The following is a 19,646-nucleotide window of genomic DNA, read 5'->3' on the forward strand; positions in this document are numbered from 1 at the left end:
TCACTCTTCCATGACATGTACATACTCACGCAATGAAGCCAGGCTCACTAGCTTATCTTCCTTCCCTCCCAGTTGAGCTGGTCGAGTTGATTGCAGGCTTCCTCGATGCAGATGGCTTATTAGCCCTACGTTTAGTCTGTCGTGAGCTTCAGAGGAAAACGTTTCATCACTTTGCGCAGCGGTTCTTTTCATCTATCAAGACCGACCTTTCTGGAGAAAGTCTGCACCGTATCAACGCTCTGTCGCAGAATGTTGCATTACGTCCTTACGTGAACGGGCTGGCCTTCATGCTTCAAAATGGGGTCGGTCGCGGCTTGGTTTGGGACCGACATCCATGGGGTCCTATCTCCGCTCCTCTGGAGGTTGAAGCGATTCGGTCTCTGCGTGATAATCTGATCCAGAACTTGACTAATTGTCGATCATTCTTTATTTTTTGTCGATACCCAGAGGGTCATCCGGATATGAGCCATGTCACTATCACGGACGCTGTCGCTGTGTTCTTTGCCCTGGTCGTCGATGCTCGTCTGCCAGTTTCCTCGTTCCATCTCATATATGCCAACAAATACTCGCGCACCTTGATTATGGACATGCGTCGTCTCCCAAAGCTTCTCTATCGCCAACCCGAGTTCAAGATTGTGTGGGCCAATTTACAAAAACTCTGCTTAGAACAATATCTCACGTTGGATAACTTCGGCTTCCTGCTTGAGCTAGTTCTTAGCGCTCCGAATCTCCGTACCCTCCTATTAAACGTCGGCTCACACGACTTGGCATCTGAGTTCATGCATGAATTGGCCGAGAGTACCAGCTTTTCTCAGCTGCGCGAACTCGGCTTGTTCCGAACATCTATGCGGGGCCCCGATCTCCACAAGTTACTCGCCAATATCCGCCCAAACTTGATCTCACTTACATTATACCATGTTTCTCTAGCGCCAGGAAGTGATTGGGCTCCTTTTCTCGAGGAGTTAAGTCAGGGATTTCTGGCCTTGCAAAGTATCTCGCTATATTGTCTGTGGGCCAGTACGCCTGCTAAAGATCTCCTAACCTTTCCGGACATTCCAAAGACAGCTTCATTGTGCACTTCGAAGGGCCACCATCTCAACTTATTTTACTCTGAAGATCTCAAACCTCCCACCGTCCTTGGGATTGACTATTCTGGGTCGAAGATTTCACATGTGTTGAATTTATTACAGACAAAAACTGGAAGTTCTTTAGGGAAGATCGCTTCTATGTGACTTTTGCACATTTTACATTCTGACGCGCGTTTTTCTGTTTATTTTTTTTAAACTCTTTTTCTTTTAGGCATATCTCAGAAACTCTGATAAATATCTGCTTAGTTATAGGGTTCTGTATTCTGTGTTGACATCTATATAATTTTTCAAAGCTTACATAGTAAGACTTTATATTTTTCCGTATAAAAATGATAATATCCCCCCTTCTCGACTAAGTAATAAAGTATCTGAATAGTGCATTTTTGGAGCCCTTATTAATATCCGCCCGTCACTGCTATGTTGCCGTTTGGTAGCCAGTCCAAGCAGATCTATCCTGCTTTTCCCTTTGCGCCCCGGACGATCAGGCGATGTTATCGCTCTGAAGTACAACTGCCTTCCCTTGGCTTTCTCTTTCTCTCTCTCTTTTTTCTTTTGTAGCTCAACCACCTTTATATCTGTAACAATAGTCACATTTATTGAGATTGTTTTTAACAAATAAACGGCATCGACACGCTAAGTGCACATGTTTCATATGACCCAGTGGTGCATTCGGCGTGCTATAAGCCCTGAACAACAATAGGTATCCTAACTGCTGAGATCACCTGATCCTGTTTGACAGGACTGGCAGATACAAATAGCTTCCTCTCTCTCTTCTTCTTCTTTCCTCCTACACAGTGCAGTTATAAGCTTCAATACAGTCAGATTGCCTGCTCTGTCTCCTAGTATCTCATCTGGTTATGAGGCCCTTTCTCTACCCCTGAATCATCATTTCCCTATCTAAATTCATCATTTTTCATCAAGAACAGTGCTTTTTAGTGCTAGATCTTACTATCACTTACTATTGACTTCTTTTGAAAGAACAACATTACTTTGTTATTCTTTAATTACTTCTTCTTTACTTACTTCTTTTTGGTTGACAAGAATAAATTCCTCTAAATTCCTCTAAACCCCTGTCCCTCTTTCAATATGGCAACTTCTGGATCGCAGGCACAGTTGCCGCCAGATGACAACAACTGGTATGATGAAGAGGATGTTCTTGTAACCGACCAAGCTGTCGGTCTCCTAGATGTTGGGACATTCAATCTTTATAAGATTACTCCACCTCTCAAGAGAAGCGAGGATCTTGACAAATGGAGTCACAAGGTTGAGAAAATCTTGGAACTCCACAATTTGCACAATTTGATCAATAAATCGATTCCCTGGCCAAGTAGAAGAGATCCAAATGGTCAAAAGTGGAAGACTCTTTCTAAGCAAGTACGCACCTGGCTATCGAGTAGCATAGACGGTGACTTGATGGAAGATATCAACGGCCGAGGAAATCCTGTCACCTTTGCCGATGAACTGATAGAAGAGATTCGGAAGCAAATGAAGGACGAAGGACATGGTGCTTTGAAGGCCGCAATGAGGAACTTTCGTACAATTTCTCGAAAGCAATTCTCGTCAAGCGAAGAATTCATTACCTCAATGAAAGCAACGTACAAAACGTTAGCTGGTTTGAAATCTGGAATACCCCCTTATTACGCTCTGCAAACAATGCTAATGGAGCTAATGGAAGTGCCGTAGTTAACCAGCTTCATCATTGTCAAAGACAACGAATTGAATGCAATTGAGAACCCAGCAACTACAATTACTATAATCGATTTTCATCGATATAGTACGGCAATTCAGGACTACATCAAGTTCACTAATGCCGATTCAGGAATCATTTCTGCCGCTGTCAACAACCAGAAACGACGTCAACCGAGCAATTTGAATGCCAATTCCATCCCGAGAGCTTAGGGGAAGATTATCTATCTACCTTGCTTTTTTACGCCAATTGCGCATTTCTATCAAACTTACCTTTGTCCTACCGAGGACAAATTATTCGACCAACGACAGATTTTGTACGCCAATGCTAGTACCAGATACCCAATGCCACAAACCAGTGCCAGTTGCCAAATGCTAAAGGCCTACGCCAGTGCGACAACTGTCAATTCCAACCTCCGTCTCTACCTACGAAAATGGATACAAAGGGACACCAAGGGGGGTGTGGATGGTCATTTTTCAATATAGGGGTTTTTCAGAAGAAGTTAGCGGTTGGGTTCGGAGCCAATCATGGGGTGTATTGAGATCACCTCCTCCTGTTTGAGAGGATTGGCAGCTACAAATAGCTTCCTCTTCCTCTTATTCTTCTTCTCTCCTACACAATGTAGTTAGAAGCTTCAATGCAGTCAGATTGCCTGCTCTATCTCCTGGTATTTTATCACTAACCATAGTATTCATCAACATGATATACTGGAATAGAAAAACAACTATCAATCCTGTCTAGCAGGATCCTGAGCAGGCTTGTTAAGCAGGTACTCATCAATCTCTGTCATGATTTCACGAGTCAGCATCGGCAAAAGCTTCAGGCTTTGTACGTTGTCGACGATCTGCTCTGGCCTCGAAGCACCTGTGATCACCGATGCAACATTCTCGTTCTTCAAACACCATGCCAGTGCCAGCTGCGAGAGCTTGACGCCCAGCCTATCTGCTAGTTCCTATTGAGGGTCAGTCTCATTCTTCATTCGAGTGGTTTGATGATGGATATACCTTAAGCCCAGTAATCTTGCGAATGTTCCTGGCCCATTCCTCGTTCTCCCAGTCATTTCGGACACTGCTCGCAAACTTATCGTTGCTCTCGGCAAATCGTGAGCCTGTCGGAGGCGCTGCTATCGCATCGTTGTACTTGCCGCTCAGCAGACCCATTTTCAACGGAGAGAAAGTGGTGAGACCAATCCCGCACCGCGAGTAAATCCGCTGGAACTGTCCCTCGACCCTCTCGCGATCCAACATGTTATACAGAGGCTGCTCAACAATGGGCGCGATAAGACCCAGGGACTTGGCTATTCCGCAAGCTTCGGTGATCTCATCTGCAGACCATTCTGAAGTTCCCCAGTAGAATGCCCAGCCCTTTTCAATAACGTGGTTAAATGCGCGGACAGTCTCTTCCATGGGTGTCAGGCGATCCGGGCGATGGGCGTAAATGATGTCAACGTATTCGAGCTGCAGACGCTCCAGAGAAGCCTGAGCACCCTCAACAATGTGTTTCCGTGATAGTCCGTGGTTATTTACTAGGATTTCGCCATTTGCAAGACCCCAGTTTAGCTTGGTAGTGATCACTAGATCGCTGCGCTTCCAGCCGAACTTTTTAATGGCTTGTCCCATGACGACTTCAGATTGGCCATCGGCATAACTGCAACTGTGAGTTTATGGGCTTTTAGTGAATTCGCTCATCGCTTACCTTTCTGCTGTGTCGAAAAGATTGATACCGCAGTCATAAGCCTGCTTCATGCAGTCAAAAGCAGTCTCTAGAATATCGAGTTAGTAATGGATTGCGCCCTGGGACTGCATGCTACTCGTACGGTTTTCCACATGGCCTCCGAACCTATACAATTTGCCCAGGTTAGAATTTTTCAACCGTCTTTTTTCGGGTGACATATAAAGGCCTCTCACGTTAACCATCCTCCCAATCCTAGGGCAGATACATGCAAGCCTGAATTTCCCACACGGCGATATTGCATGTCTTTGTTCTTGTTGGGCCACGCCATGGCTTGAGTGTCCAGTCAGTTGGTGGAAAAAAAGAAAGAAAAAAAAAGAAAGATATCACGAATTGTAGCTAGAGAAATTGAAATAGAGGGGGATCAAATTAATTTGTACTTCGACTTGGTGTTTATCTACTTCAGCACAAATTTGGTTGTGATCCACGATTGGCTGAATGAAATCCGGATTGAGGCCAATCATCGTCTGGAGTGTGGAGACGGATCGGAGGCATTCTCGGGATCCAGACGATGTGGGTCTTGTCTCTATGGCGTGCCCTGTCAACAGTATAACGCAATTCGTTATCAACCCCCTCCTTTTTTTAATGTTTCACTTGAATAACGGCTTTAGATTCGGCAGAGTCTCTTATACCTGAGGACGCATAATTTACCCCACGTATAGCTTCAGCATGTCTACCAGATCACCGGCGACCAAGACCGCCTGCGATGGCTGTAAGATTCGAAAGGTGAGGATCGCGATAGAATCAGCTCTCACTAGAATGTAGGATGTGGTGTTAATTGAAAATTTGAAGATTCGATGCAGGGACGGCTATCCATGTCATGGTTGCCGGAATTCTCGCATCAAGTGTACATATCTTCGAGCCCAGCAGCCCCGCGGTCCGCAGCGCCTGCGTTCCACGACCCAGTATCTGATCGATCAAGTCCAGCGCGGAGCCGCAGCTCAGCCTAGCCAGCATACGAGTCACTTCAGGGAGCTGCAGGGGGCGGCCGTCACAGCTCAATTTCCAGCGGGTGCGCGATCCAGTGATCGCCAATCAGAGAGGTGCGTATTCAAAGGCCAAGCATTAACATTTTCCTTTCTTATTTTGCCTATTATTGAGCAGTTTATCATTTACATGTCGAATCACAACGGATGACATTGCCTACCCCCTCTATATCTATCATGTGCGCATGTATCCCGTGTGGCCAATCGTCGATGCCAAAAATGTAATATCTGTTCTCCAACAAGTCACCGGGGACGTCGATATTGAGACATATGCGTTGGCGACAGCCGTTGCAGCCGCAACAATCGCCCAACTGAGACTCGACCAGAGCTTCTTCCACGGTAAACCGATCTCCGCCGATGCATTCGCAGCCGAAAGCATGAGAGCCCGAAGGTCGGGTGAATACACGTCCGCAGTGAGTTTGAATAAGGTGCGGACGTCGTTTTTCCTTCATATATATCATGAAAGCAAGCATTCAGGTGGGAGCGAGTCACTACTTTTCCTCAGAGAGGCCATATCTCTCGCCCAGATGATGTATTTGCATCGTGAAACAGCATATATTGGACTGCCACAAGATGAGCAGCAGATTCGCCGACGAGTGTTGTGGCTGCTATTTATCACGGAGAGGTAATGTTCTTCCCACTTGCTTGCAAACTGTTCAGGCTCTAATCTTGAAATAGGGGTGTCTGCATTCTTCACAAACTTCCTGTTGTGCTTAAGACTAATATTTCAACACCCGAACTGGATCTCGACGGCGAACCCCAAGTTTTACCTGCGTTTTTAAAACTTCTGAATTTGTTCCGCCTCTTCGAACAGTCCAGGATGTTCGATTTCATAGAAGACGATGATCTTGGGATGTGTTCAATCCCTGACGAAATGAGAAATCTGGACAAGAGATCTTTTAAAATGTTGCATGATGGGCTACAAGACGGGTCGACTTTAATGGATCACATCTCGGACGTGCAGAAAGCCGACCTGTGCGTCACTAGGCACTGGATGCGCATGATCCTATGGAAAGTCTCAGCAAAACACCACCAATTCTTTCCATCCCAATGGGCTGACTCTCCGTCGTTTCCCATCCTGGTTACAAAAGAACTTCTGGACATTGTATCTAAGCTACCTCAAGCTGCAATTAAAGCCCATGGTCTTGGAATGGTACGTTCCTAGATGAATGTTCCTAGATTTATATTACTGACGAGGGACGCAGGAGTTAAAGTTGTATGGGATTGCCAATTCACTGGCTGACGCAGTGATGAATATGGCTATGCTACCCAGGGCTTCGTTCTGGAATGACGAAAGTCGTCCATGCAACATCCTGGCTCGACTTCACTCATTTTTATCCACCTTCCATGGCGGTGAGAATAAGGAACTAGTGGACGTGGTGTATAAGAAAATGACCGAAGCGCAATATAAAGCTGATCACGCAATGTGGTCTGCAGTACACGCGCCGATGAAAAGTAGACATTTGATTGAAACAACTGCATCCGAGAATCAACTAGTTCAGGAAGAGCCTCTACTTCCAGGACCCGACCACATCCTTCCAATTCCAGATTGGCGCGAGGGTGGGGAGCTGAATCCTGCAATCCACCCCACTGGCACGGATTGGTGGATGCCTGGCAATCTTAATTCACTGGAAGAGCAAGCCGATTACCCGATTTGTCTAGACGATATGCTAGCCTGTGGGTTTGCGGAATCGTGTTTCTCTTCGGCGAATAATGGCTATCCTGCATTTAGCTACGATCCGCAGTTTACCAGAGGTATGTAGATCCACTAGAAGTGCATGATACGATGAGGAGCCCCTCGGGGCACCATTCATTATCACCATCGATGGCCCCTCTTCCGTCGAGAATCTGATTGGAAGTTTTGTGACCCAGAGTAAGCCCCGCCAGCTCCCGTCTGAGACCTTTGTTCGCTAATGAGATGGCAGCCCGTACTTTCCTAGAGGATTCAGAGTTGAAAGTGTTTGATACCAGACTATGCCTTGCATTTGGTCTTGCATATTTGTGTTGCGCTCAAATGTATATATCCAACCAAAATATATGTGTACTTAATCCAAACATAAAGACGAACGACCTAGTACGAAAAGCGGAAGTCTAGCCGTTGGTTGCCCTCCTTTTCTCTGGCAACTTGATCGGCTTGGTACAGCTCTTGCTCCTCGGGTGACATATCATTCCACTTCTGCTCCTTTTGGCGGTTCAGATAGCGTAGGAGCTCACGCTGCAGGATGAAGACAACCAGCGCTAACACACATATCGAAATGAGAACTTTGTTTCCGGTATGATAGTACGGAGAGTCGCTGCTGCGGTAGATTTCTGTAAGTAGATTAGCAATGGATCGGGATGAAGTAAAATTGGGGTAATAGATGCTCAAAAACTCACGGGACGAAATCACGGATCCAATTTGCACGATGACATTGTACGTCGCTGCGGTGAGGGCTCTCTTCTTGACATCGAATGTGTTCTCGGAGATCCACGCCGACACGATCGGATGGAAATACGGATATCCTGATATCAGGGTGGTAATCGTGAAGCGTGGCCAGTTGTAGCCACCGTTCGGCAGGGCGATCAACGCTGCCAGCAGAGGCAGAGACCACAGCTCGCCGAAGAGGCAGTGGAAGGTACGCTCTTTGAAAATTTCGCTGCTCTTACAGAGGGCAAGCATAAGGATGATCTGCAGTGCGGCCGAGGGGATCGAAAGCATGTTCGAATCAAAGGTTGAAAATCCAAGGCGTTTGAGGGTCAGGGAGAGGTAGGCCTGGACTGGGCCTTGCGGAATGTATGCAATGAGGCCGATCAAGTAGAGGCCCCACATCGATTTGTCACTCCAGGCGTCGAGGAGGTCTTGGAAAGTGGCGTGCTCTTGGATATTAGTGAGTCCCTTCGAGGGGTCGTCGCGGAGGAGACGCTGTAGGGAGTTAGACGATTCATGGGCCATTTAGGACGGTGAAGGGCACGTACGTTAACCATGATCACCTCCTGGCGTTCCGTGTACCAGGGGGTGCGGATAAGAAAGCTTTTGGTGTTTGTTGAAGAGCTGGGCAAATAGAGCAAGGCCTGCAAAATGTCAGAATGCATAACTCCAGTGAGGGTATATAGTAAAATCGCACCACAACACCGATCATGAAGGTGAGCAGTCCTTCGATCAGGAACAACCAGAACCAGCCGGTCTTTCCCTGGACGCCTCGCATCTGGAGAATACCTGCTGCGAGAAGGGAGGAGATAATGCGGGCGACCTATGGTAGAAACAAATAATGATTAGTTTGAGAAGATTTGCAACTTCTACATAAATGTAGAGATGGGAGCATACGTTGAGTGTCGACCAAAAGAATGCTAGGCGCACGGAGAGTTCGCGTGTTTTATAGAAATAAGTCGCAAACAATATCGTTCCCGGAATGAAACCACCTTCAAAGGCGCCGATCAAAGCGCGGGTGATATAAAACGTAGCACGACCTGTGATCCAGGCTTGTGTCCATGACACCAAACTCCAACCGATCATCATGAGAGGAAGGATTCGATTGAAGCCATAGCGCTTGATGAGGAGCTGCACAGGAATTTCTGTCGATAGGAAGGCAAGCAACTGGATAGTCGTGCCCTTTAAAATGAAATATTAGTATGCGTCGTGCCACTTTGTTTTTAATATTCTCACATTGTTGTAATCGTTGGTTGTCATTCCCAAATCAACGAGGAAGTTGTCCGTGACGGCATTCGATAGATTTCCACGGTCTAGTTGGAGACCAAAAAACTGTTTCTGTTTAGCATTGATCTTCATTAAACCAGAGAAAAGGAAGCATACCATAAGACAAATGAATGACAACAGCATCAAGTCCGTCTTGAATACAACGCTTCTCTCCTCTTTGGCGGTCCAAGTAGCGGACGGGTCAAATCGATGGTATCCTTCATAGGACTCATGGGGAGTAATGACGCTGGCAAGGCTTCCCTGTATGATGTCTGTTGGGACTTTGGAGTTGTTGTTTTCCTCATCGCTGGATTTGGTTTTGCCTATGGGGCCCTGACCAATCTCGGCCATGATAGTTGTTGTAGGACTTGTAGATTTTATACACTTTGGAGACACCCTATAAAAGCAAAAAAAAAGTAGAACGAGAATAGCTACGGCGAAAAATTTACATAGCACGGGGATTTCTATGGTTATATAGTTATGGGTTATCTAGTCCTTGTGGCCAGTGTTGGATGATGATTGCCAGAAACACGCGCATTTTTTTATACGCCTAGTCCTGCTGACCGTGAATACTTAAAATCTAGAAGGGATTGCAGAAGATGGAGTGTAAAGCACCTCATCCACTAAGCAAATCTGAGACAAATAATAACGGTTATTTCCAGCAAATGCCGGTTTATATTCCTTGGCGTCAATTCCGAACTAAAAGACTGTTCCTGATATTATCTATATTTCTCCCCTGAACCACAAGTCAGTTATAATACGGAGTACTGTTGTGGTTTGTCTTAAAATATTTCATCAAATTGGCATATTAGCACGCCATAGTCACAGCTCCGAAATTGTCGCCGATACCCCACCGAAGATAGCGCCGTTTAACTTTTGGCTAGCGTGGTACATCTGACGTACGAAATGCCTCGGCTTTAAAACTTCATGGAAGTCGCTATTTTGTCATCTCGAATTTATCCGATTTTTGAATTAAAAAGGGGTAACATGCCAGCTGTCGCCGCCAACGCCAACGCCATGTCCACATTTAAGGGAGGCAACGAGGAGTCAAAACCTCGCAACTCGCAACCCCTTGAATATTCAGGCAGCTTGGACTCATATTCCCATAACGACGTAACTCCTGTTATTGGCACAGAATACAAAGGACTGCAAGTCGCAGATATTCTAAAATCGGAACAATGTGACCAGCTGATTAAAGACCTTGCCGTGACCAGTACGTTACATCCCCATATCCTTATAGCGTGTTTCTGACAATTAAACAGTATCGAGACGAGGTGTGGTCTTTCTGCGTGACCAAGATTTGACGCCACAGCAGATGCAAGCATTCGGGGAGAAACTGAGTGTGATAGCAGGATGCGTGAGTTCCTTTCACGGCCAAGAAATTATCTTTCTCTAGGGATTGCTAGACTGACTTGATGATAGCCAGAATCATCGGACTTACACGTTCATCCCTTGACTGAAAGTGGAAGCGAGCTTGGCGACCAAATCAGTGTCATTAGCAGCGAGAAGCAGAAGAAGGGCGGCGGTCTGACCCATCAACTCAGCGATACAAGCCGATTTGCTTCAGTGGGATGGCATTCTGATATTAGCTTTGAACGTGTGCCCTCTGATTACGCGATGCTCAAGATTCACACTCTCCCAGAGACGGGAGGAGACACATTATGGGCATCGGGGTACGAAGTATACGACCGTCTCTCGCCAGAGATGGCAAGATTCTTAGAGGGCTTGACGGCCATACACGATGCGACATTCTTTCACGACGAGGCACGGCGGTTGGGAAATCCCTTGCGAAAGGGAACCCGCGGCTCGCCTCTCAACCAGGGCGAAGAGCTCAAGACAACACATCCCATCATCAGAACTAACCGTATGTGACCCCGCATCCCTCTTATAGTTTAGATTACTGATACTGAGAAATAGCGGTAACTGGCTGGAAATCCGTTTATGTGAACAAAGGATTCACTAAGCGTATTCAAGGCGTGACTAAAGATGAATCGGATCTATTGCTGGGGTATTTGTTCAATGTAGGTTGAGAAACCTTTCTCTATGACTCCACTACCTAGGTATTCAGGATGACTGACATAAAGCAGTTGGTGACTCAAAACCACGACGCCCAGGTTCGTTTCAAGTGGAGCCAGAATGATTTGGCGATCTGGGACAACCGTTCTACATGGCATTGCGCCACATATGACTATGCAGAGGCTCGAGCTGGTGACCGAGTGTGCAGTTTGGGAGAGGCACCTTATTTGGACCCTCAGTCGAAGTCTAGGAGATCTGATCTGGCAAAGGCTTGAGAGAGCGTTGGGAGACAAGGAATATACATGTATTAATGAGAACGAAGACAGCAAATCTGCTCAACGGCAAATGCTTAGTTTTGCACGAATGAAAACGCGCCATTGAATCTACGAATGCCACATATTCGAGGATAGCTTCAGCTATAGTAAAAGAATCCTTTATAATACATGCATGTATAACCGTGATATAGTTACATAAACCCCAGAAAGTGGGAGAGGGATTCTTCATACTGCAATTACCACTGTATTTAATGAACATTGTTTTCAAGATTTGGAAAGGCTTTATATAGCAAGTAAGCTACAAACTTCTTCATTCACAAGCAAGATATTGACTCTTAATACAAATTCACATCATCCATTGGGCTAGATGGAAGCCTCCATGGAATTAACTCACATCCTAAGCCTTGACGCTCACTTTTCCCACATTTCTTCCTGTGATTTCGATCAGAGTATTCTTGATATCTCCTTCAAATGCAACAGTCAACCGTAGCTGTTCTTTCGGCCAAAGAGTTACATAGTTGTCAGACCAATAAATCGGTGCAATCTCCGCGTTTTCGGAGGTATTGATAGCATTCAGACGAATGAAAACTGCCGGTCCTGCGGATTGGTTTTCGAGCACGACCTCGGCATGAGTCAAACCATCGTCTGATGCCAACTCCACGCTGTGTAGTGAAGCTTTCAAAGTAGCCGGTTTTAGTGCCTCTAGCTTGGTGTATTTGGTAAACTTCGTAACTGGTGTGGTGTACCAGTTAGACTTTGACCAGTTCAAGACATCCGTGGTAGAAGAGAGCCAGTAAACATTGCGGCTAAGGACAGCTTGAGATTTAGAATCGCTGAGCGTAAGACGGAGGAAGCCAACATCTTTGACTTTCTTAATTCCGGCAAGCGAAGCTACCACCTTTGAGGAATGGGGATTTGTGTTGCTCTCCACTGTAGCCCCGGATAGTTCTTTGCCATTTGCATCAATGAAGTCTACCTTGATTTGCCGATTTCCGCTCTTATCAAGCGAGTGGTTAATGAGCCAAATTTCATGGCTCTCGTAATCATAAGCCACGTGCTCCACGCGGGCTCCAACCTTGGTGCCGAAGTACGCTGCCATAGGGCTGAGATAGTAATCGAACAACTGCCAATGCAGATTTGGCCAGGCACTATTTAACATCCAATAAATAGCTCCTGTGGCAGGTCGAGTGGCATTTTGCTTCGCTCCGTACGCTTCAAACTGGACTCGGGTAGCCTCATAATCTGCCATCTGGCTTTTGATGATGTAGTCTTCCAGGCTGGTAGGCTTTCCGTATCGGGCAACTAGAGCCTTGTTGTAGAGCTTCCTGTCATAGAACTGCGAGTCGTAGCGGGACATATGATATTGGTCTGCATTTGGTTCTTTCCAGAGTGTTTCCAGCTCGTCATCAGTCATGAACTTTTTCAGGCTGCCCATCTCAGGCGTTCCGACTCCGGCGCCCAATTCAGACCCAAAGCCAAATGCTGCTCCTTCTTTGTCATTGTACCAGTAATTCGGGGGTACCCAATCGTACGGGCCGTCCATCTTCATTCCAGATGGTCCAAGGGCTTCGGGGTAACCACGCTTGCTGGCTGATGCAATGATTGGGTTGGGCCAATCCATAACTTTTAGGGCATCTAGATAAATCTCGGTGGCCTGCTCATTTGGCCAGAAATCCGAGCCCACCAAGAATCCAAGCATCGAAGCATGGCTTTGCATCATCTCTGCCTCGTGTAGCATTGCTGCTTTCGCAACCGGGTAGTCTGCTTTTCCCCATTTGACACCGTCGGCCTCGTCATTGTACTATGATTTCATTTGTCAGTGGTCTGGTGTCTCCGGTAGAGTGCTGAGAAGACTTACCGTCCATCCTTCCCATTTATCACAACATTCCCATCCCGCCAGGACCATCATCCCCATTTTATCTGCAAGGTCATAAAGCTCCGGGTGCTCCTGTTTTCCCTCCAAGCGCACAGTATTGAGCCCCATGTCCAGCATGTAGGCGAAAATCTTCTTTACCCGGTCAATATCGAATCGCAAAAAGATATCTGGCCCATATCCAGCTCCGATGACCTGGAAGGTCTCGCCATTGACAGAGAATTCGGTATCATTGTGGTTGTTCAACTTCGATGACACATGGCGAATTCCGAATTGTTGGGGGATTGAACTATCTGACACCAACTTCTGGGGTTTCTGAATGATGGCGCTGGCCTGTACTGTGTATAAAGGCTGCTCACCCCAAAGTGCAGGCCACCAAATATCAGGGTCCTCGATTGACACATTTATAGACACCGTCTTTTCTTCGTTCGACTTTAAGTCAAAAGTCTCGCTAATATGCACAATTGCGGAGCCATCTGGCCCTTTGACGGTGCCTTTGATCGTCACCTGATGACCACTTGATTCGTGGTTAGTCAAATCAGTTCGAAAGGTGACCTTCACCGGCCCAGAGGTAGAGTGAGTAAGATCGGTGAGGACGCGGAACGGTGACATCGAGACCGCACCAGTCTGAGAAACCTCCACATTTCGCCAAATGCCGGTGCCATTGTCGGCTGGGTATGGATTCCAGTCCACAAACCCCTGGGCAAAATCACGAAGATAGTTCGTTGGGTACGCGCGAATGAGAAGACAATTGGCTCCATCTTCAATATGCTCTGTCACGTTGTACCGGTGGCCGCCATAGGTGCCTTGCTGCAGGTCACTTGATGCAATGAGCACTCCATTCAGATATATGTCTGCCTTGGATGTGATTCCATGTGTCTTAAGGGTAAAGTATTGCCCCGTGGATGGGTTCAATGTAAACTCTTCTCGATAAAGCCATGGTGCATCGAATGTGGAGGGATCAGCGGCTGATTCCATGTTGTCCGAGTAGAACAAGTCTGTCTCGTTGTATACCCCATTCTCAATAAGCCCAGCCATAACAGTGCCACGAGCACCAACCCGATACCATGATGAGACATCTTTTCCTGGTTCGGAGAGTACATCCATCCCACCTGATACTTTGGTCGACGATTGGAGGTACCATCCTGGGATAGTAGCAATGTCGCCAGCAGAGGCGACAAGGGGTTTGGATTCGGTAGCCGCTACACAGGCACCGGCACTGATGGCCAGTGCTATGCACAGTTTACTCATATTCTTGAACATGATCATTTCGTCTGCTCTGTTCCTTCAGAGGCCAACAGTGATGTTGAGCTCGTATTGCAAGAATGCATGCGACTGCTTGTTCATTTAAAATATAAAACCCACGAAGTGGCGTTGGGATCAAAGTAACACTGCGTCACGCGATGGAAGGTTTATACGACCGTAGGATTATAGGTTGTCTTGTTTGGATTATGTTCTCCGACGACTTTCTGGGCTAGGACTAGTTGATACGGACATTTCGGCAAACATGCAATATTTCCCGGTTCTGCGTAAGATTACCAGGGGTACTTCCTAACAGAGTTGCTAAGAAACTTCAGCGTCCGAGCTGTGAGAGTGATCGGGGGTCAGTTCTGCTCCGATGAGAGACAACGAACTGACCATATTCCTATTCGGGCCTTACCTATTTATCAGACTCTTCTCTTCTTAGTCCTCTTGGGGTTAGTTTGCGGGTGTTCCATCCTGCCGTGCAGATCTCTTGGCTTTATCGAATTCAAGGTCTGAAATAAAAAGGAATCTTGTTCCTAGAATATCCGCACTCCGTAGCAATGTGGAAATGATTTCGCGATAGTTCGTGCCTGATGGATCAGGCCATAGTTTTAGGCCTTAACACAGTGTTACGGCACCAAGGCACCAAGGCATGAACGCATAAAGGAATTCAGGCAGTAAGGCATTAAGGCTCCAATCAGTTTTCACATCCAGCAAATATTCTTCCAAGGTACTTACTGTAGTCCTCGGAAGACTCGCATGATTCTACTCTTTTAAAAAATTGACTGCCTAGGGACTGGCTCAGAAAATCTTTCTTGCAACGTACATAGCCTCCCTTAGGGGCTCCCCCTGCGGTATGCCCAGACCTCGTAGGCTCTAACCCCTACGTTGTACGACAACTCCTTCAACACGGTTTGCGTTTTCTTTTTTTTTACAAGTAACGTGATACTCTTCCAGATGAGAGAAAAGTAACAATGTAATTGTACTTCTAATTCACGCGTGCAAGGACAGGCGACGGGGCGTGGGCCCCTACCGGACAGGGGTACAGGTTACAACACCGGAATGCGTCAATTGTTGCATCGCGTTCGTTTGCGGCCCTAGACTGCCCTGTCTACACCCCTTATCCACTGTCTCCTCTGATCAATCATACCCCTCGGTGATTCGTCAGTTTTCTTCGGTTCCAAGGTTGATCAAATTGATCTGTTTGACAGCTGCTCTGGAATGTCACAGCGATCCCTTATCGTGGAGCACCAACATGGAAACCATGGAAATGAGAGACTGCGCGTTGCAATCTTGTCATCTTCTCATCCAATCTTGGATAAAACTACATTGTAATTGTGGGTTTCATGCTTGATGCAGTCAAAAATCGCAAGTACTTTGGTGCAATTCCCCCTACAGGAGGTGCAAATGGTCCGGGGAACCACGCCTTGTTACCATGCCAGTGCTCCTACGCGGTTGGAATGTGGTCGTCCAATCCACACACACACATACATCCCCCTCTCACTTCTATGTTGGGGAGTCTAATGTTGGCTCGGCGGCTTTTCTTCATCTCTCTATATCCTCATCTCGCCAACGATTGGAGGCAAGCTATACTATTCAACCTTACGATTTCTTAAGCCTCATAGTTGTGTCGATAGGCAATTGACTCCGATTCTTTCAATAACGGCATTGGTTTTCGGGGACGTGTCGCTACCCACGTTGGATAGCATCCTTAGAAGATTCAAGCTTAGCTGTTCTTCTTTGAACCAAGCTCAAAGGAATTTACTATCCACTTTCATCTCAGGCCAATCGGTATATCAGCTGCCATGCGCGTTTTCAATTATGCATCACAACCTTCATGGATGAGTTTGCTGGCCGCAGCTCTACTGGGCACTTCAACTGTGCAAGCAATAGAGCTGGACCTTGAGGATGGAGGTAGGTATCCTTCTGTAACCTTTCTATGGGCAGCGACTAATTCAAATCAAAAGATTCTATTAAGAAGGCAGCCAAACTTGTCGCCAGCAACATGATGAGCTACTACACTGGTATGAATCCTGGTGACAACCCAGGTAATTTGCCGGATCCATACTACTGGTGGGAGGCGGGTGCCATGTTCAACTCCCTAATCGATTACTGGTTCTACACGGGCGATGATACTTGGAACGATATCACGACTCAAGGTTTGCTCTGGCAGGCTGGAGAGAACAAAGCATTCATGCCAGCCAACCAGAGCAAAACCGAAGGAAATGACGACCAAGTCTTTTGGGCCTTCGCTGCTATGACTGCAGCGGAGCGAAACTTCCCAAACCCGCCAGAGGGCCAGCCCCAATGGCTTGAAATGGCCCAGGCCGTCTTCAACACTCAAGCTCCCCGGTGGGATACTTCTTCGTGTGGGGGTGGCTTGCGCTGGCAGATTTTCACGTGGAACAATGGCTACAATTATAAAAACACCATCTCCACTGGCGGATTCTTCAATCTTGCTTCTCGCCTGGCAAAGTACACCAACAATCAAACGTACCAGGATTGGGCTGAAAAGGCCTGGGACTGGACTGCCGAAGTTGGATTCATGACCCCCGAGTATCGCTTCTTGGATGGAGCTAGTGACCTCACTGAGTGCAAGCCAATCAACCAGATTGAATGGACTTACAACGCTGGGGTATACTTGCTTGGCGCAGCTAATATGTATAACTTGGTGAGTGAACTCCATATTTCGATGTCTTCCGATACTTCGAAACATAATCTAACATTCTAAACAGACCGAAGAACCCAAATGGAAGGAGCGCACCGAGAAGATCATCAATGCTTCCAGTGTTTTCTTTTCTCACGACCCACCCAACGTTATGTACGAGCGAGCCTGTGAGACTGTCAATACTTGCATGGTCGACCAGCGGTCTTTCAAGGGATATCTTTCCCGCTGGATGGCTCAAACTGCTCAGATGGCCCCTTTCGCATACGACACAATCATGAAACGGCTAGGAGCCTCTGCACAGGCAGCTGCCAAGACTTGTACCGGTGGTATCAACAAGAATGTGTGTGGTCTCAAGTGGACAGAGCAAAAGTGGGATAAGACAAAGGACTTTGGTCAGCAGATGGCTGCCCTTGAAGTGATTCAAGCGAATCTGATCACGCGCGTGGCAGCCCCGGTCACCAAAGACGACGGTGGGACGAGTAAAGGCAATCCGAATGCTGGTACTAAGCCCGAAAAGAAAATTCCGCCCGGTCTCGACTACGACATAACTTCAGGCGACAAGGCTGGTGCGGGCATTTTGACCGTGCTATTCATGATTGGCATTGGCGGTTCCACTGGATGGCTCATTTGGGAGTGAACTTGATTTCTTTTCTTTTCTTTTCTTTTCTTTTTTCTTTTTCCTTTTTTTTTTGGCTCTCTATCGCATTTGCGACTCTTATTCTCTTATATTAATTTCTAGACGTGATTAGTGACATTTTTGTGAATAATCTTTTGGAATCTGACATATTATTCTCGCTCTAAATTGCCCTGTTTTATCTCTCCGGATTCCCGCAATTCCGTCGATTCTGCTTGCCCGATGCAAAGCGGGCATCCCGGCGGTTAAGATGCATATGCATCTCCGCATACAGATGTACCTACTCCTCAGTCAAGCCAAGCCATTTACTATGAGGCCAGCAAAAAGAGGGGTTGCATACGTTGCAATCACGGTGCATTTTGTATTTCCCCAGCTTCCTATCGCGGAGTGATTTCGGCTTTCTCTTCTAAATTCTTTTATATAGTGTCAATCGAACGACTCTCTAGCCAAACCATTGCATCCTCGAGCTTTCGCAATACAGATCATCAAAACATGGGTTCCATCATGGATCATTCTCAAGTCGAGATTCCCACACACTGTAAAGCGGGGGTGGTGGTCAACGAAGGCCCCGATTTCCATGTCGAGGTACAAATGGTCCCTGTGCCACAACCAGGTAAAACCCAATCTTTATTGGAGTGTCAATTATTCCAATGCACAAGGTGGCGTCCACTAATGCTCTTATATAGGCCCCGACGATGTTTTGATCAAGCTCAATTACACTGGACTTTGCTCGTCCGACATCCATATGATGCAAGGAGACCTAGGTCTCCCGTTCATGTCAGCGTTTGGTGTGCGATCACCGGGTCATGAAGGTGCGGGTGTAGTGGTCAAAGTTGGAGCCAACGTCAAGACTTTCAAGTTAGGCGATAGAGCCGGAATCAAACCCATGATGGATACATGCGGGTCCTGTGCACTTTGCTGGGATGACAAGGAGACATACTGCAAGGGCGGAATTCTCACTGGTCTGCAGACGGCAGGTAAGGCTAACTTGAATCATTTCTGATGGTCTGGACTGCGGCTTATTATATCAGGTACTTACCAGCAATACTTGGTATCACCGGCACGATATGCATCGCCAATTCCAGATGGGGTTTCCGATGAAATTGCCGGCCCAATTATGTGTAGTGCCAGCACTATGTACCGATCTCTGATCGAGTCTAATCTTCGATCGGGGGCTTGGGTTGTTTTCCCCGGCGGTGGTGGTGGTGTGGGGATTCAAGGTGTACAGCTGGCTAAAGGCATGGGAATGCGTCCGATCGTGGTAGATACGGGAGCATCCAAACACAAATTGGCGCTGGAGATGGGCGCAGAGGCCTTTGTGGATTTCAAGGAAGTTGCTGATCCTGCCAAAGCTGTGATTGAAATTGCCGACGGGGTTGGGGCTCATGGGGTGTTTGTGACAGCCCCTGCTGCTTATAAAACAGCAGTTTCATTTATCGGAGACCGGATAGGAGGCATTGTGATGTGTATCGGTCTTCCTACTTCAGGGTCGATGACGATAGGAGCCGATCCCTGTCAGTATATCTTCAAAAATCTTACCATCAAGGGCACCCTTGTCGGTAGCCGGAGTGATACTGCCATGGCATTGGATTTCGCACGGCGAGGGGCTTTGAAGCAAATTTGTGAAGTCTATCCACTAAATCGCATGCCCGAGGCTGTGGAACAACTACGGAAGGGGGAGGTGGCCGGACGGATTGTTATCAATTTCAACTGGGAGGAGTAGATGGGTGGATCTATATATCCGTGCGGATTTGCTTCCGTTGAACCGTT

The 19,646-nt window shown here is 47.0% G+C and overlaps 9 protein-coding genes across 9 annotated transcripts; 6 read left to right on the forward strand and 3 right to left on the reverse strand.

Moving 5' to 3' along the window:
• Positions 1–32: 32 nt before the first annotated feature.
• N7455_001844 (F-box protein) lies at positions 33–1,232 on the forward strand (the record flags this gene model as incomplete). Its single annotated transcript, XM_040951633.2, has 1 exon — positions 33–1,232. The coding sequence occupies one exon, from the start codon at positions 33–35 to the stop codon at positions 1,230–1,232; it is 1,200 nt and encodes a 399-aa protein (XP_040817604.1).
• A 942-nt stretch (positions 1,233–2,174) lies between these two features.
• On the forward strand, positions 2,175–2,987 carry N7455_001845 (uncharacterized protein; the record flags this gene model as incomplete). Its single annotated transcript, XM_065604176.1, has 2 exons — positions 2,175–2,692; positions 2,780–2,987. The coding sequence occupies 2 exons, from the start codon at positions 2,175–2,177 to the stop codon at positions 2,985–2,987; spliced, it is 726 nt and encodes a 241-aa protein (XP_065462667.1).
• A 402-nt stretch (positions 2,988–3,389) lies between these two features.
• On the reverse strand, positions 3,390–4,777 carry N7455_001846 (uncharacterized protein; the record flags this gene model as incomplete). Its single annotated transcript, XM_040951014.2, has 5 exons — positions 3,390–3,727; positions 3,780–4,422; positions 4,471–4,537; positions 4,592–4,614; positions 4,683–4,777. The coding sequence occupies 5 exons, from the start codon at positions 4,775–4,777 to the stop codon at positions 3,503–3,505; spliced, it is 1,053 nt and encodes a 350-aa protein (XP_040818580.1). The 3' UTR covers positions 3,390–3,502.
• Positions 4,778–5,677: 900 nt separating this feature from the next.
• Positions 5,678–7,255, forward strand: N7455_001847 (fungal specific transcription factor domain-containing protein; the record flags this gene model as incomplete). The annotated part of the gene is made up of 3 exons (XM_040951304.2): positions 5,678–6,117; positions 6,171–6,645; positions 6,698–7,255. The coding sequence occupies 3 exons, from the start codon at positions 5,678–5,680 to the stop codon at positions 7,253–7,255; spliced, it is 1,473 nt and encodes a 490-aa protein (XP_040818510.2).
• Positions 7,256–7,563: 308 nt separating this feature from the next.
• Positions 7,564–9,516, reverse strand: N7455_001848 (putative MFS transporter; the record flags this gene model as incomplete). The annotated part of the gene is made up of 7 exons (XM_040951314.2): positions 7,564–7,802; positions 7,869–8,394; positions 8,448–8,543; positions 8,597–8,722; positions 8,797–9,081; positions 9,136–9,231; positions 9,283–9,516. 7 exons carry the CDS (start codon positions 9,514–9,516, stop codon positions 7,564–7,566), a joined length of 1,602 nt encoding a protein of 533 aa, XP_040817659.2.
• A 636-nt stretch (positions 9,517–10,152) lies between these two features.
• On the forward strand, positions 10,153–11,456 carry N7455_001849 (TauD/TfdA dioxygenase family protein; the record flags this gene model as incomplete). The annotated part of the gene is made up of 5 exons (XM_040951801.2): positions 10,153–10,378; positions 10,428–10,522; positions 10,588–11,029; positions 11,083–11,186; positions 11,253–11,456. 5 exons carry the CDS (start codon positions 10,153–10,155, stop codon positions 11,454–11,456), a joined length of 1,071 nt encoding a protein of 356 aa, XP_040818214.2.
• Positions 11,457–11,853: 397 nt separating this feature from the next.
• Positions 11,854–14,598, reverse strand: N7455_001850 (putative glycosyl hydrolase; the record flags this gene model as incomplete). The annotated part of the gene is made up of 2 exons (XM_040951991.2): positions 11,854–13,257; positions 13,315–14,598. 2 exons carry the CDS (start codon positions 14,596–14,598, stop codon positions 11,854–11,856), a joined length of 2,688 nt encoding a protein of 895 aa, XP_040817725.2.
• Positions 14,599–16,379: 1,781 nt separating this feature from the next.
• On the forward strand, positions 16,380–17,879 carry N7455_001851 (glycoside hydrolase family 76 protein; the record flags this gene model as incomplete). The annotated part of the gene is made up of 3 exons (XM_040951428.2): positions 16,380–16,488; positions 16,542–17,245; positions 17,310–17,879. The coding sequence occupies 3 exons, from the start codon at positions 16,380–16,382 to the stop codon at positions 17,877–17,879; spliced, it is 1,383 nt and encodes a 460-aa protein (XP_040818603.1).
• A 489-nt stretch (positions 17,880–18,368) lies between these two features.
• Positions 18,369–19,599, forward strand: N7455_001852 (zinc-dependent alcohol dehydrogenase; the record flags this gene model as incomplete). Its single annotated transcript, XM_040950981.2, has 3 exons — positions 18,369–18,489; positions 18,563–18,853; positions 18,908–19,599. 3 exons carry the CDS (start codon positions 18,369–18,371, stop codon positions 19,597–19,599), a joined length of 1,104 nt encoding a protein of 367 aa, XP_040817960.2.
• Between the last annotated feature and the right edge of the window lie 47 nt (positions 19,600–19,646).

This window comes from Penicillium solitum, assembly GCF_028829755.1.
Source record: "Penicillium solitum strain IBT 25940 chromosome Unknown utg000001l_segment0_segment0, whole genome shotgun sequence".
Lineage (NCBI taxonomy): Eukaryota > Fungi > Ascomycota > Eurotiomycetes > Eurotiales > Aspergillaceae > Penicillium > Penicillium solitum.